Source organism: Styela clava, chromosome 4 (assembly GCF_964204865.1).
Source record: "Styela clava chromosome 4, kaStyClav1.hap1.2, whole genome shotgun sequence".
Lineage (NCBI taxonomy): Eukaryota > Metazoa > Chordata > Ascidiacea > Stolidobranchia > Styelidae > Styela > Styela clava.
Window position 1 is genome coordinate 10963591 of NC_135253.1, and position 23382 is coordinate 10986972.

Below are 23382 nucleotides of genomic sequence, written 5' to 3' on the forward strand. Positions count from 1 at the left end.
AATTTACATTATTAATTCGACTTACTGCTTGCTTCTAAACACTGCATAAATATTAGGGTTTTATCATTTTATTTTTTTTCTTCAAACAATAATGAAATAAATAATTTGCATCGTATTCAAACAAATTAGCCTCTTTTTACATTGGAACAACATAGTAGAATGAATAGACTATTAGGTCGTAGTATATATATTATATAAGCTTCGTGGGTGAGCAACATTGACAAAGCACCTCGATTGCCGTGAATATATTTTGCTTTTGTCGTAGTCGGTGCATGATCAATATACGGTAATATCAAACGCACATGTGACGCTAGACCAGGGTGGTCCAAGGTTGCGAGGTTGAAGTGCCGCAGTCGGAAAAAACCCAAAAGTGATCAAAACATCGCGAGTTTAGTCAATCCACATATTATATTTAAGAATGAGAGGTTACCGTTCTAATCAGTTTTTCACAAAAACTATATAAAGCCTTTAGTTATTTTAAAATTGCTCCCCGAAAAATATCGTGGTATTTTCGGTATCTTCTCTCGTGTTTGGTTTTGTAATAGCGCTCAAAATGATATTCTTTCGTGACAGATATTACTTGAAACACACACCAGGCACTGTGGTTTAATGTTGTTGTGGGTAAGAAAATACGTTTACTCTCAGTTTACTTAAGTCAATTTTTTTCTACACTCATTGTATGATGAATGTATTACTTGTGGCGTGAGCAGGCCTGGTGCTACCGTCAAAAAACAACCAAATTCGTCTAAGTTGGGACCTCGGACCCAGATAATAAAACAACTGGATCGCTTTCGCTAATAGCTACGAGTTATAGAAGTTTCGAAAATCTGACGTCATAAAACAAAAAAAAACACGATGTCATCTTCGAATAAATGATTTTATTAAATAAAAAATATAATATTCTGCTTTCGTTTTTGATTACCATTGCTCAATGGTGTTTCTGGTGGTATAATTTTTCTTGTATAATGAGGAATTTCAGTAAAGGTCCCAAAATATAACACTACATTTTTATAGTTTTTCTATAATAAATCCACATAGAAAACACGGATTGGAATCAATAATTGCGCATATGAGCATTTTAAAGCAAATATTTAATCGCCATTCCGGGCTTATGAATTTTGCAAATTAAACTATGCTATATAATGTCGGAATGCAAAAATTTCTACTTTTGAGACGACTGCTGTAATTTCAAATTTATGGTTTTGTTATAATCCTGCTGCGATTACAAAGTTGTCATCAACAAGGCTGTGACAAGATTGTTGTGATGGAATGCCTGATCAGTACCTCAGGCGTCTGCATGAAAATTTCCATTCACATAGGAAACGTTTTTCGACATCTCACTTATATACGATTTAACGGCTTACGGGACATTCATGGGTTTAGTTTATACTTCTGGTGAATGAAGTGGAATGTCTGTAACTGAATATTTATGAGGTTCGAAATTAGAATGAATAATACAATTCTGATTCCTAAGTATTTTTGATCAACATTTCCAGCAATCTATTGTTAGCAAATCAATCAATCAATCTAGTGAAATGAAACATCCATCACGGGAAGGTAAGAAATTTATGCTCTCAAGTATGGCTAAAACTTCATATATGTATTACACTTCAAGGCTATTAAGTTAATTGCTAGTGAGAAGTATACCATTTCTGAATTTTACCTCCTTATGCGTATCACTAATGTCACTGAGGTAAATAAAGGAGGAAATAAGAAGTATGCTTGATCGCGTTTTTATTAATTAAGGAAACGAGAAAGTGGTGAGAAAAAATGTCATCGTCATATCATTAAATAACTTTTACCACCGATCCTGGTTGTATCAGAATGTGCTGTATCATTGATAGGTTCACACAGTAGATATATGACTTTAGAAATAATATGCTGAAAGTTTTCTTAATAATTTCTAATGCAGTCAATGACTGAATCTTGATGAAGGACTAATATCGAAACGTACTTGATTTACTATCTAAATAAAAAAAAATTAGATGTCGTTTTAAAATCATCTGAATTAAAAAGCAATGAAGAACGGAAGAAACGTTTGAGACGAATCTTTCTTTTTTGCATAATTGGATTTTCGTTGGACTTCAGTGGACTTACAGATATTTATTTTATTCATATTTAAAAAACAAAATTTTTTAAGCCAAATGTTAAATCCATTACGTTTCATTAGATATCATAGTGTTCTTTTAATACATTGTTGGACAACTACCTTCTTTTTAATAAATCTACAAAGGGGATTCTGTATCCATCTATATATTCAATACTATATCACATGGATCCACATTTTTTCAATCTGGGCGATAGAAGAAATTATTGTGAACAAGAGCAAAACAGTATCACATTCAAATTAACCTTGGAAACGCAGTTATGAGTAACTTGTGACCGGTTTTATATTAATTTATGTTCTATTTATTTCAGTTAAATCAACGCGTATTACCAAATTAATGTGGTTTTCAGCACTGAGAGATCTTCAAACCAGCATCAATGCGGACTAAGGCTTAGAAAGTATGTCTTTGATGACAGCGATGGGTTCGAGCATATTCTGCAGCATCTTCGTGGCGCCGATAATAATTAATTTTTATGGCGTTAAAGCTGCGTTAGTAGCGTGCGATATAAATCATTTTATATTTGTACTTGCTACATTGTATCCGAGTAAGGTTAAATATTTTTAGTTGCTGACTAAGTGTTACCTTATTTTTGATTTGAATGCATTCTAATTATTTTTTATATCATATTTGATATTGGGTATGTACTCATATAAACAGAAACAAGAGAATATTGCTCAAATGTATGGATACGGAGGTCAAATGAGTAACCACCGAATAGTAGTAACGTATGACTGTTAATTATATATATGTACGATTATTATTAGTATGTAGCAAAGGTCAGTTTGAGTACTTTTCCAATCTTTACTACTACACGACTTTTTACGACAGCAACCTCAACAATAACAACAATATCAATTTTGCCAACGGTTTTTGGATACAGTTTGTGTCCGAAAGTGCATTTTAATCTTTAAATAGGTAGTTGAACAAAGAAATATATGGTCCGAAATAGCTCGCAAGTTCGTCAAATAATAAATTTATTCACGACTGAGGTCGAAGAACTAACTTCCTATGTTTGCTTTGATTATACAATCTAGCCATGACATATTTTCAACTGTTTGATTTCGTAACATTCAGACGCTTTATTCTTTCAATTTCAGGAACCACAGCAGTTCATCAGAAAGACTCAGTAGCAATTAGGCTTGCACGTAATTGACAAAAATCAATTCCGTAATTACGGCCAAATCGATTACGTAATGACCCCGTAATTGCGATATTTTTTCCACACTTTTAAACCTATCATAACAACCAATTTAATCCACTTCTATTCCGAATGGGACATAGACAGTTGGGGCAGTTTGATTTTCATATTTCCGCCAGTACTACACGCCGGCGACAGATGCTAAAGAAAAATATCAAGGAGTGAATTCAAATTAATTTTATTCTGATTTTTATCTTTTGTGTTTGCTTTGATTTTCCTTTATCAACTTTATCACCCAATTTTATGCGATCAATTTTATCATTACCAACACTGGTAAGTGGTAATATATTTATGAAACGATAGTTGACTTTTTTAAAATCGTATTAACAGTTTCGTATTAAATAAAAATTCCGGGTTTCTAATTTATAAATCAACGACGAGCGTATTCTCTCGTTTGATTATACTTGCGCTTGCCTCGCGACGAAGACTTGTTATTGTACCGTTTTTTTTACATTATCCGACTTTACTACCTAGTTAGCATTTTATAATAATTATTGATGCCGACTTATTGACGATATTCCGATTACCATACTTCATTTTACACTAAATCATTTCGCGGCCTAAATGTTATAACATTATTTGCGATAAATTTATATCAAATATTAATTATTTGCGCATAATTTAAATACCGTACTTATATGACATGCCTTCTCCGAAAATACAAAGTTATATCGCAAAACAATGCATTTGTTGACATTTATTTTGCACTCACGAAAATATTAATTAATTTTTCTAACTCAAGTCGACAATCCTATCGGCTAAGATTGACACAAGTTTGGTCGAGTGCCGGTGGTATTTGAGTCGACGATAAATCAAAATAAGTTGCCGCATTTGGTAAAGACTTAAAGATATTGTAAAGACATATTTGGCCGAAATAGTGCGAGGCATTGTGAAAAAAAGGCCCAGTCCGGACAGATATATAACGATAAAACCGGTAACAGAACCTCAAGATTTTGTAATAGAAAATGGATCTCGCGCAGAATAAACATGGGAAATCCCGTCTTTTTGTTGTTTCTCTGCCGTCTGAATCGCTTTACCGATGCCGAAAGTTGCGTTGGTTCATTACGCAATTTCTCTTCCGTCGTCATATTGCTGTTTGATAAGCGCGACATTAATTATCACGGCATTTACAAATAGACCATGTTTGGTAAGGTATGTTTGATCTCTTACATTCTTTAGTCATTTCACCCGAAGAAGTTGAAACCAGGTGTGTTGGCGTCCATCGGTCTCAACACAATTCTATCCCATATCTGCGCTTAATATGTACATTTGCCATGCTAGATAAGTTGATAATAGGTTAATAATAGGGCAACGCGTTATGCCTTCTCCATCTGCGTAACAAGAGAGAGAAAAACGGCTGCGAATACCGGAACTCTAACTTCTTCTACTTATTAAACTTTAATTTTTTACAATCGACGGAATTGACTGCTCCAAAGAGAGCTCGCTCGTTTCAATCGCGAAAGCGCTCCACCAATAATTACGAATTTACGTAATTCGTAACTTCGCTTCCGTAACTCGAAATAATTCCGTAATTCCGTAAATCCGTAAATTACGTGCAAGCCTAGTAGCAATCGGCTACTCCGGGCAAACATTGATGATCAGTATCGGTTCAGTTATTGGATTTGCATGGAGTGTTCCCCTTTGTGTGAAAACAAAGATTTATATTATTATTCCGTACTACATACTCGCCATTGCCATCATGGGGTTTAGCTGGATTGAGACTGAGAAGAGAACTCAAAAAATTTCCATGGAACATGAAGCAGAATTATAATATTTGATCCGAAAATTCTGTGCGATATTTCTATATACAATAAAATATAAGTAAAATACTAAGGAATTTAATGATACAACTACGAACATAAAAACAACTATTAGATCTTGATTCGACCTTATTATTTGGATATTGAATGCCAACATTATGATATCATACTTGATTGTTCAACTTGTCAAGCCACAGTCAAGACTTCACACTTTATAAGCCGTGTTTTATCATGATATTAAGAAGTTTAGTAGACGTATCTTCGGAAGAGGTAATGAAATATAGTGAAATGAATAAGACTGTTTAGTTGAAGTACTTAAGCAGCAATGTTTATTCGCTGTAGTTATCTCTGAATGGATAATATTTGTGCTTCTTGTCCCAAACTAAATCAAGAGCTCTCCAGTTTCGATTCAATTTCAGTATGCTGTCCATATCTTCCTCGTTCAACGTGAAATTGAATATATCGAAATTGCTCTCGATTCTAGAGGGCGTCACACTCTTCGGTATGACGGTCACACCACGTTGAATGTTAAACCGCAAGATGACCTGGGCGGTAGTTTTTCCGTGTCTGAAGTAAACATTTCGCATGTTATATCGAAAATACATAAACAACCTACTGTAGTTAATGCAAATATTGGGATCTTACTGAATATATAATGTTTAAAAATATGTATCATCATTTTCGGTTTGTAAACAAATGAAATGCGAAAGATTTTAATACATTTGTTAGTTATCTGCAGATAGAAGTTTTTGTGCCACGGTAAATAAAGTGTTGCCAAGCATCAAAATACCTTTTAGCTATGCCAACAATCGTCGGCTCGTCGAGTAAGCTTGTTTCATCAGGAGATGCCCAGTAACGATCGGGTGATCCAAATGGACTGTATCCAACAACAGCGATGCTGTGTGACTTACAGAATTCAATCATTTTATCTTGACATAGATATGGATGACATTCAACTTGATTTACTGCCGGCACAATGGAACCTTCATTCAGTATCCTATTCAGCTGATATTCATTAAAATTCGACACCCCGATAGATCGCACTTTTCCTGAAGACAAGAGTTTTTCGAGTTCTTTCCATGTGCTCATATAATCTGTATCGTCGTATATGTGATCCCCATTTTCATCTTTTGGGTGATAAACATTCGGTCCACTGTTTTTGTAGCCACAGGGAAAATGAATCAAATACAAATCAATATAATTTAATCCAAGATTGTTGAGAGACGTGTTGAATGCCGGTAGCACGTCTGCCGGTTTGTGGAAAGTATTCCATAACTTCGTTGTGATAAAAATATCTTCTCGTTTTATAACATTTTGATTAAACTTTTCTTTTAAAGCTGCGCCAACTTCATGCTCATTTTTATACAAATATGCACAATCGATATGTCTATATCCAACATCAATGGCTGTCTCAACGGCTTCTTTAACCTTGTTTGGCGCAGACTTCCAAGTTCCCAGTCCTATCAATGGCATTCTTTTTCCCGAATTGAGAATAATTTCCATTATTAATTCGACTTACTGCTTGCTTCTAAACACTGCATAAATATAACGGTTTTATTTTAGTATTTTAAACAAAACTGAGATAATTCGCATCGTATTCGAACAAATTAGCCTTACTTTACATTGAAACAACATAGTAGAATGAACAGACTATTGCATCGTAATATTAGTCTCGTGGGTGAGCAGCATTGACAAAGTAACTTGATTCCCGTGTGGTCGGATTTATACCTTTTCAATCTTCAAGGAACTAGTAAAATAATATAATTCAATTCCACAAACAACATACGAGTCACTAAAACGCGGAATAAAAATCTTCTGTTTATCTGACCTTTGCCGTAGTCTGTGCTTGATCAATATACGGTAATGTCAAACTCATATTTTAGGCCTAATGATGCTAGAGTCCAGGGGTTCTCAAACTGTTGGTGTTGCCCCAAAATAAATGTTAAAATTGTTACTTTCAGATTAATATTCCTGAGCAAGTTAAAGCACTTTACTTAATTTAAATGCTGAACCTTTTTAATAGGGTTAATACAAGTCATGAATCTGAAACTACCGACGGAGCCGAATGCAATAAAATAAATTTCAATTGTTCGTATTTTGCCCATCCATTGTGATTTTTTAAACGGCGCTATCTTAAAAACGAATCTCGAGTGCGAAAGAACAAATTAAGTACGACGAATCCTGAGATCGCAAAAATACCATTCCAATATATTTATAGTTGGCAGTTTATCACATATTTAATGTTATTTTAGAATAGTATTCTTTCATTTTAGTAATCCTAATAGTAATCTCGAATCAAACGTGAGTAACGATGAGCACAATTACATTATAACGACGAGACACGTTAAATGCTCGCATCGGTCATGAATTGAATATTTTACGCAACAGAAATCTCGTTATTCGTTTTTTTAATCGCGAAGAATGTTGCGCGAAAATTTCCGATTCCAATTTTGAACCACCTCTATCTTAAGAATCCTGACTGCGCTCATGCTCATAAATAATGTCATTTTTTAATTCCGCCTCTTTGCCATATTTCGAGGCTATAAATTAGTCAGTATTTTAAAAAGTAATCGAATAGCTCGCGGAGCCCCTGGGTTTCTCTCGTGGAGCACTGGGGCTCCGTACGGAGCACTTCGAGAACCTATGTGCTAGACAATCGAAAAACACGATAAAGCCCTTACAGTAATAGAAATCAGAAAATTAGCAATTTTATGAGTAAGTGTGTAGGCAATATTAGTGATTTGAACAAAAATTTTAATGGCAAAGAAAAAACGAAAGAGACTTTATCAATATATAATATATTATATCCTATAAATAGGTGATCTTCCGCTAAATTTGTAAACCAAATCCTTACAATATAGCATATATATATATATCTACGGCACAAATCTGTTTTATACCACCACTCGCTCAAAAAACATTGTTCCTAACTGTCATTTAAGTTGCTCAGTCGTTTATTTGACGTGACGTTTCGATGACTAAGCATGGATTCTTATTCAAAAAGAAATAGCGCAACATACGCCACCACGAATAAAAGTATTTAACAAAAAATGTATTTGCGTTTCAAGCAGAACCCAAAGTTTGAGATATTTCTGAATACAAACTATCATTGCATCGACAATTCACTGTATTTGATTTGACGAAGAAAATTTTGCATTACCCAAATTATACACTATAAACGAAGACGGGCGAGGCGCATTTTTTGGAAATTTTAGTGAAAAGCGGTAAGTTTACGCTATTCATGAAAAATTCTATCCGTCCAATTATTACAACTATGAGTGAATTGGCCCCCATTCCCAGGCCTAGAGCAGGTAACTAAATTTCAAATTGATCATTTGCATTCCTTCCTTTGCATTTGATTTCCTTACGCCATTTGCCGGACAGTTCTAATTTTACAACCCGTTGTAAAATACGGTGACCGTACTTTTGAACCCATGTACATTTGAACCCATGCGTATATCCACGGGTTCAATCTATATGCGGGTGCTAAAACCCATGGGTTAGGGTTAGTATGGGTTTAACTATCCGTGAAACAAAAAAAAAATCCATAGGTGCAATAGCATACAGGTGAAATTGTCATGGGTTCAAATGTACGTGGGTTCAAATGTAATGGAACCGTAAAATACCTGTCACGCAAACGCCTTGCACAAAAGCCGTGGTCAAAACTAGTGTTTAAAGCTAGTCCCAAATGACTGAATGTAAAGATGTAACGTAAAGCCGTTATCGTATTAGCAATTACGTTTCCGGTTTACTAACCAATTTGAAGCACGTATTTTCGTTATGTCATAGCCTACTATAATATCATAGTATCCCGTCAGTGACAATTGTTTTCGATCATGGTATTGCTAAGCAATTCATTTCAATTTCCAGTCTCAATTAGCGACAAATATTTAAAAAAAATCATGTACAGTCTCTAACATTAAGCCTACAACTAATTTTAATTTTAAAATATTAACGGAAAAAATTTGATCAAAGTAACAACTTATCCGACGCAATAAATGCTTTTGATGAAAAGAATTGGTGTAACTGAAGCCTTTCCAATTCACTATGTTATAGCCGGTTATCGCGACACCACGAGCGTTGGAATTAATAAAAAAAGGTGTGCTTTAAAACATACACCGGAGAAAAATATTGTACAATTTGGCTTGAAACTTACTCTATAACTACATACATTTCAAGCAAGATAAACATTCAAGAAATCGATGTCATCTTTAAATAAATAATCCTTTCGATCAGATTCTGGTTCTGTTTCATTTGCTTCCCAGTTTGTAATACTGAATAACAGTGCTGCGTACATGAACTTACTTAATGATTTATCGCATCAATTGAATTCGTCAGTACTCACTGATAAGCGAACGGATATTTCACGTAATGACTAATGAGGTATACAATGGGGCCATGAGTTTTATCACGGTTCGTCGTAATGCGTGTTAGAGCGAAAGATTTTGTTTGAATACAATGTGCTAATTTCCGTTATGTATACGTTGTGCATGGTTGTATATGTGGCGGGGAATATGTTCAATTACAGACACTTAGTTACGTTATCATGACCAAGTGTATCGCTCCATATGTCGCAGATTTGAATAAATTGTTCAGAAGACCATATGTTAGATCAAAGTTTCAATAAATGATTGGTATTCATCATTCACCATAAATCTAAATAAATTAATTACTTCCTACCACTTTCAGATGCTCGCAGTATTTTTATTCTAGATGTCCCAGCATAATCAGTAAATGTAATCATACATTTTTCTTAGTTATAATACAAGTATTTTACTTACAAGAATTATAAACCGCACGACAACGTTGGGATGTGATACCTAGGCAACCTGTCGGTTACACCCAATTTACAATCGAGTTGGTAAACGTCGTTTTATTGTGATTTGTTTGGTGAGCGTTCCGAGACACGTGTAGATAATTTAAATGTATTTGCACAGAAAGCTTTAGCCATCTTTACCTTTCCATATTCCAAACAAATAAGTGGTTGGCGACTGTCATAAACCACCAACACACGAGAAAAGAATCACTTTAGCGCATGCCGGCAGACGAAATTTAAGGAGGAGCTAAACAACACATTTGGCGTCGTATTGATCGTTCCAAATCTGTCCAAAATGGACAACGATGAGGTTGAAAAACCTTTAAAATCTGTAGATATAGATTCTTCCAGTATTGGTTCTGCAAGTATTATTAAAGAAGATAGTGAAAAATCAAAGAGAAAATCCTCGTCTTCATCTAAAATTAGTTCCAATATCGCTGAAGATGGGAAAAATACTTCAAGCAAGAAATCTCCCAGAGAATCGATTACAAGTAAATCGAGTAAAACCCTCGACAATACCGACAAAGATGATAATGTCAGTGTATCTGGAATCAAAAATTCCTCTACTGTTGACGGCCAATCTCCAGAGGAAATAACGTTGATATCCACTGACACAGACGACAAAGAAAATTTGAAAGAGAATACAGAAACAGCCCAAACCAAACCTGAAGATACGAAAAAAGAATCTTCAAGTTCATCGAGTGAAAGTGGGGACAATGATGAAAAAAATCAGGAATGTTTACAAAATGCGCCAAGTGATGCGGAATCCGTTCAACACGAGAATAAAGAGAACATAGCTGTTTCAACTGTAGAATCAAATCCAGCCAAGCCAATTCCGACACATGCTGCGAAAGAAACAGAGCAAGAAACAAACGAAAGTAGCAGTTCATCCGATTCTGAAAAATCATCTGACTCATCTGAAAAAGAAGATAGAGGAAAAAATGTTAAAAATACAGAACCAGGAGCCTCTATCTCTAACCCAACTTCCGATGTTGGTGACATAGCAGTACCACAAGAACCAGGAAGCGAAACTACTGGGGATCCAAAACCATCCGAAGTTGTCAAAAAAGAAAGAAAAGATTCAGAGAGTAGTTCCAGTTCTGCCTCAAGTAAAGAAGTTCAGGAAGTAAAATGCGAAAAGAGCGAGGAAAACAAAGCTATACCTGTCACATTGGATTCTTCTCCAACTCAAAATGAAAACGTTGAAGAAAAGGCGGAAGAAACTGAAAGTCAATCTACAAAAAATAAAGATTCAAGTTCTAGCAGCGACGACGAAGATAAAAAGTCTCATCATAGCAGTACCTCAGCAAAACAAGCCGAGACACCAAAAACAGATGAGAGAAATGTTGAAAAACATGAGCAAAAAGTTTCGTCTCGTAAATCTTCAGTCAATAACAAACAAGCTGAACTAAGTCAAAATAATAGTAGGCCGTCAAGCTCGTCATCAAGTAGTAGTAGCAGCTCGGATGATGAAAAAAAGTCTCATAAGGGATCTCGTAAAAGTTCCACTAAAGATGAACAGAGTACAACAATCAAGGAAGATCAAGAACAAAAATCTGAATCAAAAAATCCTAATCTCAGCCCGACAGCTTTGAGTAACTTAGATCTACCTCCGCGAAGGCAGCTTAGTTTTGCGAAGACGGTGAAAAATATAATGTCAGGAAAACACCTCCCAGATCATCTTAAGATTCGTCACCAAGCTAGATTTGCTATTGGATACATGGTGAGAGCATTTTTTGTCTTTATTTATTTTTGCTTCAATTGTATTGCATAGTGATTATGTTTATATAATTCGTAAATTAGGATAAATTCTTATGTCGACTCAAGCAGTGATTTTTTGGGAAGGAGGAATATGAATAACGCAGATGATGCCTTTTCCATTTTTTAAAATTGTTTATAACAAAGATATATTTATATTTGCACGTCCGTCATTTTTCTTTCTTTTTGGTTTCAAATTTACGTCAAATGTCAAGGCGTTGGATTCTTATATCCGTATGCCTATGCCCATCGCCGCTTCGAGCGTATTTGTGATAAATCATTCATATCAGACAACATAACTTTGTATAAAAGTGGTCAAAACGATTGTATGAATTGTTTGTACAATATCCCGTAAATTACCCTCAACGCAATTTAAGCTAGTACGCCAGTGTGAACTAAAACTGTCAAATTATAAAATATAGACTGGCCGACATAAGAACATTACATTACAAAAGTAAAATTCATGAACAATAAAAACCATATTCGCTGGCCACGGTTTATTATTTCGAGATTATTATAATTGTGAGAGAGTAATATTATGAGTGCGCTTTTTTTATGATGTCGTATGTATTGATGGCGCTCAACTGACAGCTATTTTGGATAACACTATTCTCCTTGAATTTTATGTCTTCTCGTAATATTAGATATTAATGAAGGTCTTTGACGAATAAGTAAATTCGGATTCCCCTTGTGACGTCCTCATCATAAACTTTTACAACAGCTTTTTTTCAAATGATGTCCGTAGTATATATTTTTTTTTTTATATTTCACGAGATGGTCGCCATTTTGGTTAATATAGCCCCGATGCCAATATGTGTTTGCATTTCGAATAAGGAGCAGTAGAAAATTGTGATAATCACATCTAATATGGTAAATCTTCCTAACCCTAGCTATGAACGCCTGAATGATATGCCAAAACTTGCCAGAGTAAATATGTTACAGTGTTAGTCTGTTACAAGCCATCAGCAATTGAAGATTTTGGGACATGTTCATTCGCTTAAAAATGGCTTTTTGAAGTGGGTGTCTATAAAATGTGGTGTCACTCATATTTTCCACACTTACCCCGTTTGTCCGACTCTTGTTCTTATTGCAAGAATTTCATTTTATATGAATGCTCCAATCTTCAGCTAAAGTGTCCCATATATCTTAGACTGGAACATAGCATGGGACACAAGTGTGGCACACGTATGGTAATTGGGACAACTGTGGCGAAGTGGGACAAGTAAGCTAAAAGGGACAGGTGTGGAACACTTGTGTGACAAGTATTCGATACATCGTATTCAAGTTATCATTCAATAAAGTCGTTTGATGCTGTTTGTGCTTCCGATTATCTTCTCTTTGCGATATAGTACATCTTACATCATTCTTGAGGCGTTGAGACGAACTCAGCGTTTCACGCGTGTAGCTTAACGAGAAGCATTGTTTCTGGTATAGACCACTCAAACATAACATTATTGAATGATTTGTAGTTTGAAGATAAGCACAATAAAAGGTTCCATAGCACGAGAACTGATTTAGAACGTGATCTACGAAATCACGTGCACAGTCTACTGCCCATTATCCTCAGGATATCGACGTTGTCAAGCTCAATATATCGTAAGGAACCGACTGCGTTGCTAACGTATTGTGTACATAACTCAAAATAAATATATGCTCTTATATTCCAATTCGGATAAAAGTAAATGAAAACACGCGACCCGATGTGTTCCCGCTTGAAATATTGCAGCCCTTTTAATTTTTTTGTTACAAATGTATTTTGATGTTCAAAATTCGAAAAGCATGTTTGAGTGGAGTAATCGTATGATATTAATAAGCACGGTACGGTTAAACAATAAAATTAGGATAACATTGGTTGGGCAAAACCGACAGGAACACTTTTTACTGCCTGTTCAAGTATCAAGACTATTTAAACATTTTAATCAAACAAAGATAGATTTCTTATACCAGGATTTTTATTTAAAATCGAAGCCCCTATGGACGTATTTTCCGATCGTTTTCAATACTTATCATGCACGGCCAAGTGTGATTAGAATATAACATCGAACATTTGATGTGGTATAACAATGAAGTACATTAACTTTCGTGGCTTCTTTTTAAAATTGAGCACGAAGAAAAGATACGTTAAGTACCAATTTATAACAACGACTATTATCCATTGTTATATCTGTCATTTCTCTTTGCCGTCTGACATTTTTATGTTTTATTGTCAACGTTATGATACGGTTATACAATAAGTCGCTGAATTCGTTCGATTGTTGCTACCGGCGACCCAATCCAAACAGCAGTATAATTTTATATTGCCTGTCTCGCCTAAGTATCATTCTGCTTGTATAGCCAACAATACAGCCTGGCTTGTTGGCGATTTTATAATTTTAAACGATTGGTCGAGAAATAATGGATGTAAACACAGACTAATTTGTAAGCAAACAATGTGGATATAATTACACCAATTTGACGTTAGTTACCAAGTTAACGCTACAAATTAAGGTGGAAAAATATTTGGAGATTATGGCGACTCATTCGTCCCAAAGTCGGTTTGCTTCGGCCAGTGGAAAATACAGACAGAGCACGCATAATGTCGTTGAAGCTATGGTAAGATGATAGAAACTATTCTTATACATGTACTTTCTTACACTAACAATGTACCGGCAGGTACGCAGAATATTGTGGTAGGTAATAAAACTTGAAAAGTTTTTAATCGAAGTTGTTACATTTTTTCTTTAATGGACATAAGGCACCTCGAAGAATTACTGTGCATGGAAATAATTATACAATTTATGATCAGCATGCCGTGTGTAAATGTTGTTTATAAAGAATTCCTACATGCGATAGTAGCTGCCTATTCAAAACATAAGCAAATTATGATAAGATTTAACCCTGCTAAAACGCTTAAATTGCGCTATTATCACGGTCAAATCTAATGTATTTTCAAAGACACTTCATGGACTAGCCTAAGACAATTATTCAACTAATTATCTAATGTGAAAGCATCGATTAAGTCTGCATTTGGGTGAATCGCATTTTGTCGTGCTGTACAAAATAACATATAGTTGATCATGCTTCCGTGTGTTGTATGTTATACCTGATAATCTTGTTATATTTAAGTGTGCCATCAGGCATATAATCATTCTACCTCGCCTCGCACAGTGAAATAATTAGTGAAATGACCAAATAATTTCAACCGTGAATTGTTTAACCGTGAATACGTGAACTGTTTAGTCATTTTTCAGCGTATATTGCGAATTTTGACAATTTTAATTCATTTTTTTGTTAACACCAACCTATCGGGTAACCTTTTGAATAACCAAAGTATATTAAGGAGTTACAATTCACGGGGACTCGTTATTGATGTTTAATAACATTAAAACTTACAAAACTTGTTTAACATACAACATGTTAAATGTTGAACAAATATATTTCTCGTATTATAACATGGAACGGAACATATGTTTACTATATATCTTGTTGGAAATGTAATAGAAATATTTATCCAATATTCTTATGTGAATGTCTCATTTGGTGGTATGTACCCACCTGCGTGCATCCGGAGTTTCTGTAGTGTAATTTCAAGGCAGTACATCATTCGCCGTTTGAACAAGTATTTATTATTTAAACCGATGAAAAATTGTGCAGAATTATCGCATGACTATCTTTATTTCTAACGGCTAGCACAGAATGGGTAGCGATCAGTCGACGAGGGCGCGACCGAGGATTTATGCAAATACTGCAGAAATGCAATTACTCGGCGTAAGTCTTTTCACTCAATGTATAAAATGATATAATTACCAAATTTGATTTTGGATGGGTATTCGAAAAAAATGAATACAAGAGTTTCCGTAGAATCATTGCCAGATATTGATTGACTCGATATCTCTTGGAGGGTAAAGAGCGGTACAACGCTTTATCACATTTGACTGAGTATACATAATATATATGATATACGCTTTGCCTGAATACTTTGTTGCCGAACATGTGAGAAAATAAATGTAACTCTTGTTCCCTAATTTTTCTGCATATTTGACAAGTATGTTAAAGGCTTACCAAACTACAATTGAAATAGTTATCAAGGCTAAATACCACAAATACCAATTTCGTATCTTTATCAATCGCTGCATGCTTTCGACTTTTCAAGAAAAAAATTGCGAATATAATAAAAACATAACCAGAAATCTGTTATTTGTCAAGTCGCATTCATATAATAGTCGATTGTGGATCTGTAAATAATACTTGCAAAGACCGGTATTTCCTGAGTTTCTAGATGAATAATAATGCAACTAATATTAATTTTGTAGAGACTCAGATGTACAGCTGAGTTATAATAACATTGTCACGTAAATTTATACCTTTGTAATATTATTCTTAAATTTAGACGAGCAACTATTTCGGTAGATATGTCTGGTCAGTGTTGTCTTATTTGTGATCGTAGAAACATGGAATAAATTCGAATGTATCTCCCCTCCACCAAACGTTTCAACTTTTTTGTGGGCATGAAGTCTGAAAGTCCATATGTTAAATCTACCAATTTAAATAGAAATTATTAGCAAAAGAATGAACTAGTTTGAACTCACGCAAGCTTTAATATTTTAATGCTTACAAATAATAACAATTTTATTCGATAAAAGTACGTCCACAATAAATCTACGCGGGTGTGCTTTGTTTTCGTGAATAAGACCTATTCAATTGGCTATTTCCTTTACTTTCACTCTCATAGTAACGCTAGGTAGAAATTGCGGATGACCGTTGGTAAACATGACGAAATGTTTATTAGTTTTTCGTGTTGATGAGAACACTCGAAGCCCTTATTCAACTATCGAGTAGTAAAATAAAATTGACCTGTGAGTCAAATGATAAAGCTGTAGTATATTAATGGCTTTACAAGTATCCGCCTTGTTTAGTTCGTCAGCCTAATGATTAAGCCGGTTAGCTTTTCGTTGCCAAGCTTTGAAGTGTAAATTTATATGAATAGCTGAGAGGGAAAATGGAAAATGGCTTCGCAGGTCACGTTCACAATATAAGAAATACAACTAAAATACAGTTGTTTAGCGTGAGTATATTAGCTCTCGAAATATTGAAAAAGTGGTCAAATATTATAATTTTGTTAGTATAACTTACAGAAACAACAAGGAAACGTTTCAAAATTAAATAATAGGAAGTTCGATAAAATTATTTTATGTATAACTGCGATTGTGTGATCGAGCTGTGTTAATTTAAGAACGAGGCACAAGTCGACTTTACAATTATGACTTTCGCGAACAAATTCGATATACAAAGGAATCGTCGTTAACATAATATGCTTATAAATAGGTTATATATTCGTATGAGTATTTTCCTGAAAACAGGTTAGCCTATGTGAAATATGGGGCTTCCAAAACTTGTGTGGTGTATAAACCAACGAATAAATCATAAAGTCAATGTAAATTATTGTCTGATAACACCAAGACAATTAGACATAAGCACAGCGCGATTCTATGTTATCAATGTACAAACATCGCATCAACGTAATACATAGCCTTTAGGTAAACATATGTTGAAAAATGCGTCTAAATAAATTGTACATTTCAGCAAAAACTGAAGGAGGAAAGGGAAAACAAACGAGCCCAGCTTGACGGAAGACATGAATATATCATTAATGCCGTTGGACATTCATTGGGACTGGAAACGTAAATATACCACAATTACAATGAATTTCATTTATGCAAAATATATTGTGATCACATTTATGGTGTTTTTCTTCAGATCGGAAATTGAGGAATCTTTGCTCGAAGGAACTCAGATTGATAGAATGGCGGAGTTTTTTGCTGTTGGAGGAAAACCACATCTTATGTTTTTCTACCAGGAGTTCGATGCTGGGATGGAACAAAGTAAGATCGAATTTATAGTAAAATTGCATAATTCAGAACATAAGTGATTATGGATAAATGCTAAATCACATATTTTGAGCAAATAATGTTAGTAAGTTACAAATTCACAAATTCTTCAACTTTTTAAGGTTTACATTTAACCGGACTTGGCAGACCAGACAAGCCACAATCGTCACGTGGGAAGAAACCAAAACTATTCATCACTGAGGGAACCGATGTCGCTCTTACAGGACGTTGTGTGTTTTTCCTCAGAAATCGTGTTGACAAACCCATCACAACAGAAAACATTCATAGAGTAAGTAGTACTACATTATTGGTTACAAGATCTAATTTTCAAAATCTGACATGTCGACTTAAAATTTGAGATTCATTCTTAGTCGAACGCTAGGTTGGCGATTTGACAAACACTCAAGCTTTTGAACAACGCTGTAAAATACGGAATACTTACCTATTTTCTCTTATTCAACTGGTAATTGATTTACTATGTTTATCTTTAGGAAATAACATTGCATATGTTGGATTCGGGTGAGAAAGGAATACTTTATGCTATAGAGAAGATGCTGGTGCAAATATTTATTCCTGCTTTACAACAAAATCAAACAGCCTGGGGAGAGTTGGCAAATGCGACTGGTGGCAAAGAAACAGAACAAGAATTTATTATTGTTTTGGATTCTTTCGTAGATGTCTTATCTGGTGCTCGAGATAGTTTGGATGAAAAAATTATGCTTGAGGTAACGACATGTTTTTAATACCATCCTCGAAAAAGAGCTGAACGGAGTTTGGGCTATTAGTGATATATATTTCAAAAGCAATGCATCGCATTTCTAATCATTGTACTTTTTATGATATTTCTATTTTTTTATTTCAACACTCACTGGCATGTAATTTTGCAAATGCTTTCCGAAAAGTGATAATATTTTCTAAAAGCTTTCCCTTTGCTTTGACTTTTTTACTGTTTAGTTGAAAGAAACTGAATAGAGGCTATTATAAGAATTAGGATTTTAATTGGGTTGTTTAGCCGTCCCATCGTGACTCATATTTAAATACAAAAAAGCTTCGTCGTACAAGGCTACAACAGGACAGCGGATAACAAAATAGGATTTAATCAAACGATCATTATTTCACTGATTCAGCTTGATTCTATTTTTAATACAATTAAATTGGACCAATCTTTCTTGACTGTTTCAAAGCACAAAAGCAAGTCGATAAATTTTACTGATATAACGGTGTTCATTTTTTCAGGAATGTACCACTTATGACTTATCTAAATTGGCTACACCATCAGACTGCGCAGCTGTTGTATCAAATTCTGAATCACTTGAATTGATTGAAGATTGTGTCCGAGTTTGGATAAAGCAAATTGAGAAGGTAAAATTACTTGAAATAAAACTAATATTTCAGTTTTAACCATGTGCTGATAATATGTTTTTTTGGTTGACTTTTGTACACGAGTCGGTCATATTCATTATGGCATCCTTTATCCAGGTACTGGCTGAGAGTGAGCAAATGCGAAAAGAAGCAGATAACATTGGCCCAAGAGCCGAGTTGGAACATTGGAAACGAAGAATGTCTAAATTCAATTTTCTCCTTGAACAATTGAAGAGTCCAAACGTCAAGGCTGCATTGAGTGTGTTGACATTCGCAAAATCTAAACTTCTTGTCGTGAGTGATTTGATACTTGTATGTGAATTCGGGGATAAGTTTTATGTAAACTAACAACAAGTGTTCCCATTTTAGACATGGCGTGAACTAGATGGCCGGATCACTAATTTTGCCAATGAGGCTAAAGACAATGTGAAGTATCTTTACACTCTTGAAAAATTCTGTGTTCCACTGTACAACAGGTAAAAATACCAATATTTAAAATTATGATTTTGTGTAAATTGGCATTACACGAATAAGCTAAATATAAAAAATATGTCTGGATTAGTACCGCACAATTATAATCATATCAACCAAGTATTCTTTTATCTATAGGGATCCTGTTGCAATGATTGAATCACTTCCAGGTCTCATCAACACAATTCGAATGATTCACAGCATCAGTCACTACTACAACACATCAGAAAGAATGACATCCCTGTTTGTGAAGGTAAGTTTTATGATAACCTTTTATGCTTGTTCCCCTGAGCTATAATCGAACATTTTACATATACGCAGGTAACAAACCAAATGGTTTCTAGTTGCAAGTTGTACATCACGGAGAATGATACAATGGGAATTTATGATCAAGAACGAGAAGAAATCATCAAAAAATTGAAGGAATGCATTAAATTGAATGAGGTATGAAATTAAGATCTGGATAGGATCCCACCCTACTATCGAGGTTTAATCATTCTCTTTCATCCCCAAATTAGTAGAAACACAAATTAATTTTTTCGTTAAACAAAAACAGCGATAGTATTAAATTTAATTATGTAACACTTTTGTTTCAGGAATATTCACGATGCTTTCAAAACACGAAGCGAAAGCTTGAAAACTCTCCAAATGAGAGAAAGTTTGATTTCAGTGAGATGTACATCTTCGGAAAGTTCGCATCGTTTGCTAGAAGATTAGAAAAGATTATCTCAATGTTTGAAACTATCAAAGTGTATTCCGCAATTGATCGATCCAATATGGAAGGACTGGAAACGTTAGCAAGCAAGTATCAGGTAAATTCATAGAAACGTACGTTACTATACTGGCATGTTTAGCACAATTCGAAGTCTATCCCACTTCTAGTATTCATATGTCTATGGCGCCAGTGAGAATTTTTTCCTTTTGTCAGATTCTTTTACTATGATTTTGATTGTTACTAAAATTGATTGTCAAAATATTGTGGCGGCATACATACTCGTCACTGACTGACATTTGCCTGGCTTTCAATCTATAGTTTATATTTCAATGGGTCATAATCACGCAGGTGATAATTGCAAGTATGAAGAAGAAGCAATACAATCCATTAGATCAGAGAAAAAAAGATTTTGATGATGATTTCGAAGAATTTACAAACAATATCAACGATCTTCATAATCAGTTGGTGATGTTCATGGATGATCAGTTTGACAAATCTGGAAGCACTGAACGTGCTGTGAAGCTTTTGCGAAAATTTGAAAGGTAAATGAAATGAAACAACGTTTGACGATGTATGAATATCGCTACTTACGATTATCATTTGAAAAATCCCAAATAAAATAATCATAAATTTTATTACCTATTCATTCTAGATTGGAAATCCCCAATATGAACATTGATGAGAAGTATCACACAGTTCTCGTTAATTACGGCAAAGAAATGGAAAATATTTCGAAAATTTACAACAAAGAAAAAGTGGATCCAGTTGTGCAGAGAAACATGCCACCTATAGCTGGTAAGTTCGTTCTGCTTTTTATCTTAGTTCTGTAATAAATTATAGCAGATTTAATGATGTCTTAACAGTGGTATATATTTTGAAGGTAAAATAATGTGGGCCAGACAACTTTTCCGTCGCATACAACAGCCAATGGAATTGCTGCAAGCTGAAGCACCGGATATTTTGAAAACTGTGGAAGGCAAAAAAGTTATTCGTAATTTTAACAAAATTGGCAAAGTGCTTTTGGAATATGAAGTACTTTATCACAGAGCGTGGTTACGGCAAGTGGATTTAGCCAAAGCAGGTAAGAATCGAGGAGCGCGTAGGGGAAAAAATGCATGTTATATGATCAATGAAGGAATACTATTTACAAATTCTTTTTTATTTGTAACAAATGCAAACGAAATACGTCATTGCAACCTATTACATATTCAAGGTTTACAAGCATCTCTTCTGGTCAAGCATCCTGAAACTAAAGAACTTTATGTCAACTTTGATGCTATCGTGTTAACATTGATAAAAGAAACAGGATGTATGACAAAATTGGAACTCGAAATCCCTCTGACTGCGACTAAAATTCGACAGAAACAGGATACGTTGAAAAAACATAACAGCGAATTGAAGGTAGGTAACACTGAACCGAAAGCGTTATCTGTTTTAGGGTAGCATGTCAAATCTTTGAAATCGCAATATTTCTTTTGCAAACCTGCTTATCAATCCTAACTAATGCATACTTTTGACACTGTCTATAACTTATTACTAGCATTTACTGTCCGAGTATGAGAGAGTACGAAAAAAAATTCCTGCTTCTATTGAACCTCTGATGGACCCTCATATCGGAAAGGTGGAAGCAGCGCTTGAGCCAGGATTAACATTGTTGAATTGGACCAGCATCAACATTGACACTTATCTTGAAAATGCTTGGAGTGCTTTATGTAAGTCTAATCCCTATTGTATACTATTGTTGCTCGTATGTCAACAATAACATCTACAAGTATATGACGCAATTTCATTTCTATATTAAGCCGAACTGGAGCTGTTTCTTGACCGCATTTCTGATTTGATGAAATTCAGAATCGAAGGAGTCCTTTCAGATATGATGAAGACAAAATTGGTACATTTCAAAAATGATGAATCGATGACACCACAAGAATTTTTAAAAAATACACAAGTACGTTATCATCAAATAACTGTGATACTATGAATGTGTTCGTATTTAATTTTGAAATGTGACGAAATTCATTAAGATCCACGAGACACATATTTTTCGGGATAATATAGCTGATTTAGATTCGAATACATTTTGCTAGTAACCTTTTATTACTTTATCAGGAACTCTGTGTTAAAGCGGCACATGACTTGCAAGCAAAGAGTATATTAGTCGAAGAAGCAGTGAACGAGCTAATTGACATGTTGCTGAACTTTCAAGTAACGCAAGAGGTTTGTGTGAGCTATAACTTTTTTACAATATGTCTTCCTGGATTTCATTTCTTTTTGTATGTAGGAAACACCTCCCGTTCCACCAACTAGCGCCGGGGCTGACGGCAGATCTACACAATCCAGTGCTAAGACTAGAACGCCAGCTAGTGCACGAAGAAAGAAAAAGGACATAAGATCCTTGATGGAAGAAGAAGCTAGGTAATAAACTACAAAAGTGAACTACGTCAAAACCCAATTCAGCCGATCTCCCTCTGAGCGTCTTGTATACCGCTCCTAAAAAATGTCATAACTTTTTGTTCAAACGTGTGATTAACTTGACTTAGATCTCATTGGGAAGCGTGATTTCGTTGCTTTATGCCAGCCGTTGCTCGAGACGCTTGTGCCTTTCGCTCAACCGTGTCGCGTTGAAAATAAGAAAAAAAAAATTTTTTGAAGACAAATACGTCAGCTTTCAGACAAGTGGAACTGTAGCTATTCAAGATACAAAAACCGCATGTTTCCCGAGAACTTTCGAGCGAGCGAGCAATTGTTTGTTTATTATTGTGCGGGTAATATTTGGTAGCTTGTTTACGCGCCAAAAACGATTGCTCGCTTGCTCAAATGACTTTCTTTTGAGTAAGAACAGATTCATTGTATATTCCTTAGCTTTCAAATACTTACAAGATATAATCTCGTAAAATTGAAATATGATAAAGAAAAAGGACGTGCTACTGTGAACACGAACAATCGGACAAGCATATATCATGCTTGAAAACGACGCAAAAGTTTCTCATTGCTTTTGTTTTGACTTAGTCTGACGTATACATAAAGGATACTGACTCTTCACTCACCAATCATATTAGGGCCATATTTTATGAGCACTTAAGTGCTTGTCCGGCTACAACGATATTATTCCAATCCTACTAACCAATATTTTCAGTGTTAACAGAATATATTATTTATACCTTAATATATATGTATATAATTTTTCTCCTTGTCTTGTAGCGAACTTTTCAACTATCTTCATCAGCGACAAGTTGAAGCTCTTAGTAAAGTTGTTCGATCAACTCTCGAGTCGATCAGAAGGCGACTTTCGTCGTCATCATCCAGCTCAACATTATTTGCAGGTAA

The 23382-nt window shown here is 34.8% G+C and overlaps 2 protein-coding genes across 4 annotated transcripts in view; one reads left to right on the top strand and one right to left on the bottom strand.

The window, feature by feature from the left end:
* Positions 1-4875: 4875 nt before the first annotated feature.
* On the bottom strand, positions 4876-7115 carry LOC120326999 (aldo-keto reductase family 1 member B1-like). Its single transcript, XM_039393365.2, has 3 exons — positions 6684-7115; positions 5857-6601; positions 4876-5633 (listed from the first exon to the last, which is right to left on the bottom strand). Exons 2-3 carry the CDS (start codon positions 6567-6569, stop codon positions 5396-5398), a joined length of 951 nt encoding a protein of 316 aa, XP_039249299.2. The 5' UTR covers positions 6570-6601; positions 6684-7115; the 3' UTR covers positions 4876-5395.
* A 4367-nt stretch (positions 7116-11482) lies between these two features.
* Positions 11483-23382, top strand: part of LOC120326134 (dynein axonemal heavy chain 5-like) — a 40333-nt gene continuing 28433 nt past the window's right edge. Inside the window, exons 1-20 of one of the 3 annotated variants that reach the window (XM_078111529.1) lie at positions 11483-11605; positions 17203-17300; positions 17377-17501; positions 17630-17796; positions 17999-18232; positions 18744-18869; positions 18987-19163; positions 19239-19345; positions 19479-19593; positions 19662-19784; positions 19937-20152; positions 20404-20597; positions 20708-20850; positions 20936-21136; positions 21269-21456; positions 21596-21767; positions 21858-22003; positions 22165-22272; positions 22337-22470; positions 23257-23378. In XM_078111529.1, the coding sequence (XP_077967655.1) occupies positions 11537-11605; positions 17203-17300; positions 17377-17501; positions 17630-17796; positions 17999-18232; positions 18744-18869; positions 18987-19163; positions 19239-19345; positions 19479-19593; positions 19662-19784; positions 19937-20152; positions 20404-20597; positions 20708-20850; positions 20936-21136; positions 21269-21456; positions 21596-21767; positions 21858-22003; positions 22165-22272; positions 22337-22470; positions 23257-23378 (2965 nt within the window). In that variant the 5' untranslated portion in view covers positions 11483-11536. Of the gene's footprint in view, positions 11606-13892; positions 14233-16551; positions 16685-17202; positions 17301-17376; positions 17502-17629; positions 17797-17998; positions 18233-18743; positions 18870-18986; positions 19164-19238; positions 19346-19478; positions 19594-19661; positions 19785-19936; positions 20153-20403; positions 20598-20707; positions 20851-20935; positions 21137-21268; positions 21457-21595; positions 21768-21857; positions 22004-22164; positions 22273-22336; positions 22471-23256; positions 23379-23382 lie in introns of those variants that run through there. The other 2 variants (XM_039392369.2, XM_078111530.1) reach the window with 2 other exon arrangements.